Source organism: Cebus imitator, unplaced genomic scaffold (assembly GCF_001604975.1).
Source record: "Cebus imitator isolate Cc_AM_T3 unplaced genomic scaffold, Cebus_imitator-1.0 Scaffold65, whole genome shotgun sequence".
In the NCBI taxonomy this organism is placed as follows: Eukaryota; Metazoa; Chordata; class Mammalia; order Primates; family Cebidae; genus Cebus; species Cebus imitator.
This window is the reverse complement of record NW_016107380.1, coordinates 6,776,077-6,786,737: the sequence shown is the minus strand read 5'-3', so window position 1 is coordinate 6,786,737 and position 10,661 is coordinate 6,776,077. Positions and strand designations below refer to the sequence as shown.

The 10,661-nt window shown below is 37.3% G+C and overlaps 1 protein-coding gene across 4 annotated transcripts in view; it reads left to right on the top strand.

The window, feature by feature from the left end:
* Positions 1–10,661, top strand: part of PEX7 (peroxisomal biogenesis factor 7) — an 86,459-nt gene that overhangs the window by 29,574 nt on the left and 46,224 nt on the right. For all 4 annotated transcript variants that reach the window (XR_001825861.2, XM_017530453.2, XM_037739219.1 and 1 more), the window contains exons 6-7: positions 5,584–5,690; positions 8,959–9,072. Coding sequence is in view for 3 of the 4 variants with exons in the window: in XM_017530453.2 (XP_017385942.1) it covers positions 5,584–5,690; positions 8,959–9,072 (221 nt within the window). In the remaining variant the exon portion in view is untranslated. The remainder of the gene's footprint in view (positions 1–5,583; positions 5,691–8,958; positions 9,073–10,661) is intronic.

Here is a 10,661-nt window from a genome sequence, read left to right as displayed (position 1 = left end):
TTTTTTTAAATATTGCATGAAAACGGTGGTATGGAACAGAACTGTTGTGCCTGAGATATAACCTTTGTTGTTGTGTTGTTTAATCTTCTGTTGAAGCATAATACACATATTGAACAGTACATAATCTTAGCATACAATTTGGCAAATTCTTACAATGAACACATCCTTGTAACTGGCACCCAGATGAAGATACAGAACATTCCCAGAGGGCCTCTTCCCATCCTTGTAGTCATTTCTCACCACCTCCCACCCCAGGTGACCACTGTGGCCTTCCAATAACATGGATTCATGTTACTTATTTTCATACCTTTGTGTCTGGTTTCTTTCACAGCATTATCTTTTGTGAGACTCATTCATATTAGTGCTACAATAATAGTTCGTAATCTCCTAGTCCGCTTTCACTATAATGTTTTGGTACTTGTAAATTTTTTTATTTTTATTTTTTTGAGACAGAGTCTGGCTCTGTCACCCAGGCTGGAATGCAGTGGCACAATCTCAGCTTACTGCAGCCTCCACCTTCTAGGCTCAAGTAATCCTCTCACCTCAGCTTCCCGAGTAGCTGGGACTACAGGTGCATGCTACTAAGCCTGACTAATTTTGTATTTTCTGTAGAGACAGGATTGTGTGGTTGCCCAGGTGGGTCTGGAACTCCTGAACTCAAATGATCTGCCTACCTTGACCTCCCAAAGTGTCAGGATTACAGGTGTGAGCCACGATGCCTGGCCTCTTTTGGTACTTTAAATCAATTCACATACTCATATATTATTAGGGTGAACCCAAGCTTATTGATCTTGAGACAATGCTATAGCTATAGCAGAGTTTATGGTTTCAACCTAGTGTTAGATATAAATTCCTGAAAGCTAGTATATATTATTTAGCCATTTTGTATATTTTAATGGAAGCCTGGCGCTTAATCAAATGGTTTTCTTTGGAGCTAGCTTCAGGAGACTGAAGCCTCAGGAGAATATCCTTCACTCCCTTATGATAGTGAGTAATTTCCTTTGCCTACAAGTGATAGAACTGGGACTATGTTAGATCTTTGCAAAATTTGTTAAAAAGCATATCCCAGAAAGGGAAGGGCTGCTTGAAAGGCCCCAGGTCATGTTCTGTCTCTCATCTGGACTTTTCCCTACTTGTTCACCTGACTCTGCAGACTGGCTTCTCCACACAGTAAGACATGTGGCCACCAAGTAGCTCATGAATCTATCTATCTATATCTATATCTATCTATCTATCTATATAATAATTTTTATATATAATTATATATATATATATATATATATATATATATATATATATATATATATATATATATATATATATATATATATATATATATATATATATATATATACATTTTTTTTTTTTGAGACAGAATCTGTCTCCATTGCCCAGGCTGGAGTGCAGTGGCGTGATCTTAGCTCATTGCAACCTCTACCTCTGGGGTTCAAGTAATTCTTGTACCCAAGCCTCCTGAGCAGCTGGGATTACAGGCATGTACCACCATGCCTAACTAATTTATTTTTTTTGTATTTTTAGTAGAGACAGAGTTTTGCCATGTTGGCCACGCTGGTCTCAAATGCCTGGCCTCAAGTGATCCACCTGCTTTAGCCTCTCAAAGTGCTGAGGTTACAGGCATGAGCCACTGCCCCTGGCCATATTTTTCTATTTTTTGAGACAGGGTCTTGTTCTGTCACCCAGGCTGGAGTACAGTATTGCAGTTATGGCGCACTGCAGCCTCGACCTACTGGACTCAAGCAATGCTCCCACCTCAACCTTTGGAGTAACTGGGACTACAGGTGTGTGCCACCATGCCCAGCCAATTTTTAAATGTTTTGTAGAAACAGAGTCTAGCTATGTTGCTCAGGCTGGTCTCAAACTCCTGGACTCAAGCAGTCCTCTTGCCTTAGCCCCTCAAAGTGCTGGGATTACAGGTGTAACCCACCATGCCCAGCCTCCTGAATTTTATAAGTTGTAAATGCTACCATAGGAGAAGGACAGACATTATTTTTTCAGTTATAGTTTAGAAAAATCCCAAGTACCTACCTTTGACCTTTTCAGCTGTAGTCAGTGCGGGGAATGAGGTACTGCGTTTGGCCTTGCCTGGACCTGCCTTTGGCCAGTCAATTGTGTTGAGGTGTAAGTCTTTACAGAATCACTTGGTGAGAAAAGAACATGCTCTTCCTAGGAAAAGGGTGTTGCTGGGCAGACCAAACAATAGACATCCACGTCACCCTGCATTATACACTGAAGGCTGGAGAAAGTCATGAGAGATCATTTCATCCAAGCTATTTGGCATTCTGGGAACAAATTTTACTGACTGGGGGCTAGACCACAGACAGTGATTATAATGAGGGCCCTTGGAGTTATTTGAAACTCTAACCTATACCAGTCCTGAACAATTTCCTTTTGGTACTTTCAAACTCATCATTCCTTTTTCACAATGAGATATGTTGTCACCAATGGGTCCTGAATTTTATAATTTGTAAATTTTGCCATAGAAGAAGGACTGACATTATTTTTTCAGTTGAAGTTCAGAAAAATCCCAAATACCCCCCTTTGACCTGTCAGATGTGGTCAGAGCAAGGAATAAGGTACTATGGACGGTGGTACCATCCTTAGCTAGGTCCAAAAATGTTCATTACTCTTATCTATCAAAGTGGTTTTCAACCTTTTTTAAAAAACGTAGCGAGACAGTATTTTTAAATCAAAAAAGGAAAAAAATCCTACATACAAAGGAGTAGTCAATATTTGTGGATCCATTGAAATGTAATAAAAGTATTAACCAAAATGCAGACTAAAGGGCTGTGGACTTGACTGTTGTGGCCTCTGGGCAGGGAGGATGGGAAGTGGTATTGAAAAAATAATAGAGATTTTTCTCCAGTTTATAGAAAAAGTAACATAGGGCTGGGCACAGTGGCTCATGCCTATAATCCCAGCACTGTGGGAGGCCGAGGCGGGTGGATTGCTTGAGCTCAGGAGCTGGAGACCAGCCTGGCCAATATGGCAAACCCGTCTCTACCAAAAATAGAAAAATTAGCTGGGCATGGTGATGTGCACCTGTAGTCCCAGCTACTCGGGAGGCTGAGGTGGGAAGATTGCTTGAGTCTGGGAGGCAGAGGTTGCAGTGAGCTGAGATTGCACCACTGCACTCCTTCCTGGAAATTAAAATAATTCCCCCAGAATCAGCCAGCATTGATTGTTTGGCATTTGTCCTCCAGCAACACAAGGAGGCAGCAGCGTACTGTAGTTGTAAAGTTGTAAAGTGCACACGCTGGGGACCCAGACTGCCTGGGTTCTGGTTCCAGGTCCTGCTTCTATTGCTTACTATCCTGGGTGAGTTATTTCATCTCTATCTGCTGCAGTTTCCTCATTTGTATATTACTATACAATTATTTATATATATATCCAAATTCCTACTTTATATCGTTGTGATGTTTTTAGAAAAATATGTATAAAATGCCTAGAATAGTATGTGGCACACTGGAAGCACTTAATAAATATTAGCTATTATTTATGTTATTATTAGGGGACAGAAATAACTTGTAATCATGGATTTTTTTTCTCATTAAAAAAAGAAAACACTGAGGGGTTACTGCTTATCTGGTACCATATTCACACTACTACCTTGTCTCATTTCAGCCTTACAAGACAGTTATTTTATTGTAGGTAGGAAACTGAAGATCAGCAAAGTAACTTGATTAAGCATCAGTGACCACTGAACGATTGAGCTGGATTAGAACCAAGCTCCAGAACTCCAAAGGCCCTGTTCTTAATCTCAGCATTTCATTACTGCCAACACATTTCTAATCTTTCTTAAGCAACTTCCAAAGAAGCCAGAAAAAAATTGCCTAGGATAGCTAAATTTAGCTTAACAATATATGATTTAGAATTAGAAATATAGGAAAATATATGTAGATGAGTAAAAGATTCTTTAAAACTTTAGTGTTTTTATATACCATATTTGGCAGTGTCTGCTGTGTGTTAGAGACCATGCCAGGTGCTTTACAGAAACTTGATTAAATTCTTAGACAGCACTGCATGTTAGGCATTCTGTGTCTCTTTTAGAAATGAGGAATCAGTCTCAGAGATATTACATATCCTATTCAGGGTCCTATAACCACAAAATGGGATTCAAGACCCCACCTGCTATCATGCCAGAAACTACGTGTTTGTTTACGTGGAACTGGTTTTCTCCTATCATCAGTTGTTTATATTTTACTTTTGAGGTAGGTATATGTATTCTGGATTTTATTCATCCTGTCATCCTTCGTTTCCTTATAGTTTAGAAAAATTGGAGGCAAACAACATATAAAATATTTAATCAGGGTGACCGTGCAGTTAAGTAATGCAAACTATTTTTGTAATAATGCAAAGTGTAATCTTTAAATGTTTTTAGCTTGTTGGCCAGGTGCGATAGCTCACACCTGTAATCCCAGCACTTTGGGAGGCCAAGGTGGGCGGATCACGTGAAGTCAGGAATTTGAGACCAGCCTGGCCAACAATGGTAAAATCCCTTCTCTCTCTCTCTCTCTCTTTTTTTTTTTTTTGAGGTGGAATTTTGCTCTTGTTGCCTGGGTTGGAGTGCAGTGGCGCCATCTTGGCTCACTGCAACCTTCGCCTCCCAGATTCAAGTGATTCTTCTGCCTCAGCCTTCCAAGTAGCTGGGATTACAGGTGGCCACCATCATACCTGGCTAATTTTTTGTATTTTTAGTAGAGGTGGGGTTTCATCATGTTGTCCAGGCTGGTCTCAAACTCCTGACCTCAGGTGATCTGCCCACCTTGACCTCCCAAAGTGCAAGGATTATAGGCATGAGCCATTGTACCCAGCTGAAACCCGTCTCTACTAAAAATACAAAAATTAGCTGGGCAAGGTGGCATGCATCTGTAATCCCAGCTACTTGGGGAAGGTGCTGAGGCACAAGAATTGCTTGAACCCAGGAGGTGGAGGTTACAATGAGCTGATATCACGCCACCGTACTCTACCCTGAGCAATAGAGCAAGACTCTGTCTCAAAAAATAAAATAAAATAAATAAATAAATGTTTGTAGCTTTCTTTTTTCTTTCTTTTCTTTCTTTTTTTTTTTTTTTGTAGAAAAAATACACCTGTAGCTTGTCCACTAAAATACAGTATACTTGAAAAATGAAAAGTAAAAATTCTCCACTTTGGCTTGGTAGACTTTGCCTGCCTTTAGCAGTAACACTGTTACTCTGTTGTTGGTTTCTAGTACAATACGCTGATACAGAGTGATTACTTATTTCCTAACAGGAGAATTTTCAGGGCCTTTCCTGCCTTAAAGACAAATGTACCAGGTGTGGTGTGTGTTTAGTCAATATTGTGTTTATCTCTGTGAGATTCAGTTTTCCTCCTTAAAGCATTATCACGGTGCAACATTACTTTTACATTCCCTCATTTGAATAGTTCTTATATATTATTATGGTTTAAAAAATAAGTCTAAAGGTGGCAATATCCTAACAGTCAAAGCAGTGTATTTTTACTTGACTTATCGTTATTAACACGTCACTGCACATTCAAGTGGTGTGACGGGAAATGATCAAGTCGTTTTTTTTTTTTTACCAGGTGATCAGACTCTGAGAATATGGGATGTGAAAGCAGCAGGAGTCAGAATCGTGATTCCAGCACATCAGGCAGAAATCTTGAGTTGTGACTGGTGTAAATACAATGAGGTATAGTATATGGCTCTGTCCTGAGCTTCTGTCCTTCCTAATGTTAAAATGTTCTAAATTTTATTTATCTTTGTTTATGTGGACTTTGGTGGTGTTTCTGGACCATTAAGTTAAATTCTGTCCCTTTCCTTTCTAATTAATGATTGTGACTGACCTGCATTTGCATTAATTGGATTTAAGTGCTCATAAAACAGGCAAAATAAGAAACAGAAATTCTCAAAGTTCAACAGTGCAGCCTTACTTGCTTGTTTTGGGAAACTGCCTTACCAATTTATGTAATTTTTTTCTTTATTGCTCTTAACCCTGCAATTTTGTATCATCTTTTGCTTTTATTTCTTTTTCACCTTGCTAGTCAGGCTGTTGAGCTGTTTGTAACTTGATTTTTAATTTGACAGTCCATCAGTTTTTAAATTTTTCTATTTCATCTTCCTTTTTAAGCCTAACCAATTTTCATGCCTCTGTAAGATAAGCGTCCATGTGCAACTTTTTTAAAGCTTTAGTTAACCACATGAACATATGAATTAGAGATAGCAATGGATTAAATATGTGTTAATGTACTGTAGTCATGCACTGCATAACAACATTTCGGCCAGTGACAGATTGCATATATGACAGGGCCCATAAGATTATAGTGGATCTGAAAAATTCCTATTGCCCACAAAGACTTTCCAGCAGGACAAGATGTGGAGGTAGAAGACAGTGATATTGATAATTCTGACTCAGTGTAGTCCTAAACTAATGTGTGTGTGTCTTAGTTTTTAGCAAATGAGTTTAAAAAGTTAAAAACAATTTAAAAATAGAAAAAAGCTTATAAAGATATAAAGAAAGAAAATATTTTGTATAGCTGCACAATGTATTTGTGTTTTAAGTTTTGTTATTATAAAGAGTCAAAAAGTTAAAAAAAATTAGAAAGTTTAACAAAGCAAAAAAGTTGCAGTAAGCTAAGTTAATTTATTATTGAAGAAAGGAAATTGGCCGGGCATGGTGGCTCACGCCTGTAATCCCAGCACTTTGGAAGGCCAAGGTGGGTGGATCATGAGATCAAGTGATTAAGACCATCATGGCCGATATGGTGAAACCCCATCTCTACTAAAAATACAAAAAATAGCTGGGCTTGATGGTGTGTGCCTGTAGTCTTAGCTAGTTGGGAGGCTGAGGCAGGAGAATTGCTTGAACCCAGGAGGCAGAGGTTACAGTGAGCCGCGATCGTGCCACTGCACACCAGCCCGGTGACGGAGCAAGATTCCATCTCAAAAAAAAAAAAAAAAAAAGAAAATTCAAAAAATAAATTTAGCGTAAAGTAATGTTCTAGGCCTTCCCATTCATTCACCACTCACTCGCTAACTCACCCAGAGTAATTTCCAGTTTTGTAAGCTCCATTCATGGTAAGGGCCCTACTGCCATTTTTATCTTCCATACTATATTTTTACTGTACCTTTTCTATGTTTGGATACAGAACAGTAGCCTGCAGTATTCAGTACAGTAACATGCTGTATAGGCTTGTAGCCTAGGAGTAATAGGCTGTACCATCTAGCCTAGCTGTTGTAGTAGGCTGTACCATTTAGGTTTGTGTAAACACTCTGTGATGTTCACGCAAAGATGAAATTACCTAATGCTGCATTTCTCAAAGCATAGGTAATTCTCAAAGCACTTAATGATAGGGACCATCATTAAGTGATGCATGACTGTATTTATGTCCCTGAAGTGGTCTGTTGACTGTGACAAATAGGTAAAATGTACGCTTTGCTTTTTTCCCAGTTTTAAATTAATTACAGTTAAAAGAGCAGTATATTGGCAGAGTTCTTTAAATAAAAATAAGTTAAAAGTAAATATAGTACATATGAAATGATGTTACTCATTCTAAACATTTCAATGCTGATGACTACAGATTCAGACTCATAAATGAATTTTTCATATTGGAAAATTAATTATGGCCCATATATTAGATGTTTGGGAATTCTAAAGAAAGATGCTGATAGACATTTGAGAGTGGTTTATAAAAATTATTTTCTAATCACTGAAACTTTTCTTCAAATTAGCTTACACTAAAGCCCAACATATTCAGACAGTGTTAGGTTGGTGCAAAAGCAATTGCAGTTTTTGCCATTGAAAGTAATGGCAATAACTTAAATACATTGCACCAACTGGATACATTGTTGTTCTGGGTTATATGGGGTGGACTGAGTGTAGACCCAGCATTTGGCCTGTTCAACCAGGACCTCTGGGTTCACTTGGGGTTCTAGATAGCAGAATTTGTAAAGCCGGGCTAGATAGACTCACCACTATTTGATTACATTCTTGGATATGATTAGATATTGTATTAAGACTTGGTCCAAGAGAGTTGGAAACTGATTAATTTTGATTTAGAGAACATGGAAAAATTTAATTCGTAGCCCATCCTTTTTCAGATGTCCCTAAATGAACAGACCTCTTGCCTTTTAATGCCTGGAAAAACCTCAGACTATGTTGAAATTTTTGTTGGTTTGTTTTTTAGAGCCGGGGTCTCACCATGTTGCCCAGCCTGGTCTCAAACTCCTGGGCTCAAGTGATCTGCCGGCGTCGCCCTCCCAAAGTACTGGGATTATAAGAGTGAACCACTGCACCTGGCCTTGAAAACCTTTTTTAATTTTTAATTTTTTTTTTTTTTTAGAGATAGGATATTGCTCTGTTATCCAGGCTGAAGTACAGTGGGGCGATCATAGCACACTGTAGCTTTGAACTCTTGGGCTCACACAATCCTCCTGCCTCACTCAGCCTCTCAAGTAGCTAAAACTACAGGTGTGTGCTATCACGCCTGGCTAATTTTTTAATTTTTTGTGTAGACAGGGTCTTGCTTTGTTGCCCATGTTGGTCTCAAATTCCTGGCCTCAAGTGATCTTCCCACCTTTGCCTCCCAAGGTGCTGGGATTCCAGCGAAAACCTTTTGAAGAGAAAGCTGGGTTCATTTGTCAGATAAAATTTTCAATCTCTTAGGTACTTACTGCCACTGCTAAAGGTGAATTAGAAAATCCACAATGCTATTTGGAACTATGCCTTTTTCAGTTGTGTGTAGTGTTCCATCATGTACTTAAAGCATGTTGAGTTCTTTTTCTCACAGGTCATATTAATTTTTTGCTATTAATGTTTATACTCGTTATACAGCTTCTCAAAAATGACTCCTGGGTTCGTATTAAATAATAATCAGAAAGTAGATGTTGTTTCTGGTAGGAAAGCCTGCATACTGCTCTGCAAAGATGTCACAGTTTATTTTTCTCTAAATTGTTTTTAGAATTTGCTGGTGACGGGGGCAGTTGACTGTAGTTTGAGAGGCTGGGACTTAAGGAATGTACGGCAACCAGTGTTTGAACTTCTTGGTCATACCTATGCTATTAGGAGGGTGAAAGTAAGTTTTCATCTTTTATTTTATATGTAGAATAAATTTATATAAATATAATCTGTGAAGCATATATTAAAAAGTGTTCTTGGTTTAGGGATTGAAGTTACTAATTCTTTTTTATATGTATTTTTGTTACCCAATTAATGAATATTAAAAGCTAAAATTAGGTAAAAATATTTGAATAATTATTGAATGAATTTGGGCGATGTAGACATTCAATACTTAAGGTTAAATAAAAATCTTTTTCTCATTCTTTCACCCCTAATCTATTATTTCCTTTAATATTATTTTTTTTAACTAAAGTAATTCACTTTTAGTATTATGTTCTTCGTAAGTTTCTAATTAGTGGGAGTATCTTTACTTTATTGAAACAGGTATAAAGAGATGGTTAATACTTTCTTTTTCCTAACATGATAACATACATGACTATTAACAAATGTTTGGGATATAGAAGTTTTTCACTCTGTGAACAGCAGAGAATGAGGTAAATTTTTAGTGATGGTCCCAATACATTTCTCTGGGTGTAAGATGACTTAGGTTAGTTTCCTGGCTTTTGTTTAGGCAGTTTCTGCTAAATGACAGTGGAAAGCATTTTATTAAGTGATATCTCCCAATTTCATTCTTTGTTTTTTACATTAAGGGTAAAAAAAGTACCTTACTGATTTTAAAAAATAAGATAATTATATATTATTATCCCTACTATTTTAAAAATTCTATTCTTTTTTTCATTTTTTTTTTTTTTTTTTTGAGACAGAGTCTCACCCTATCGCCCAGGCTGGAGTACAGTGGCACAATCTTGGCTCACTACAATATCTGCCTCCTGGGTTCAGGTGATTTTCCTGCCTCAGCCTCCTGAGTAGCTGGCACTACAGGCACGTGCCACCATACCTGGCTAATTTTTTTGTATTTTTAGTAGAGACAGGGTTTCACAGTGTTGGCCAGGCCGGTCTCAAACTCCTAATCTCAAGTGATCTGCCTGCCTTGGTTTCCCAAAGTGCTGGGATTATAGGCTGAGTCACCATGCCTGGCCAAAAATTCTAAATTTTTAGTTACTGTATATTAATATTTTAAGTTTCACTGACTGCAGTGCAACATAGGAGGCACAGTGCTCTGTGCAAATGTAGCAAAAATTTGTTTTATGTGGTCAAGTTTTAGAAGTTTAAAAATATTCTCTTTATTTCAGAGTGATTCTTAGAATACAATAAGGTAATGTAGTGAAAGTACTTAAATGCTAATCAAATGTAGTTAAATATGTGGATTTAACTGTTAAAGTGCTGGTACGACAAACACTGAAGAATGTAATTGCAAAGGTCAACATATTAAGTACGTTTTTATTTAGAAGACGTTACTTGTCTTTAAATTTGCTTTTTATCATTTATATCATTTTTCATTAGTTATACAAATAACATAAAAATATCTTAAAGCTGTTTTTATTCTAAATGTTTATTTTGATAGCTTTAATTGTAGCAATCATAATATATATTTGTGAAATTGGTAAATGATATAATTATATATTTGTACTATTATATATCCCTTATATTTGTAAGAATCCTTTTTGTTTGTTTGCTTGTTTTTTTTTTTTTTTTTTTTTTTTT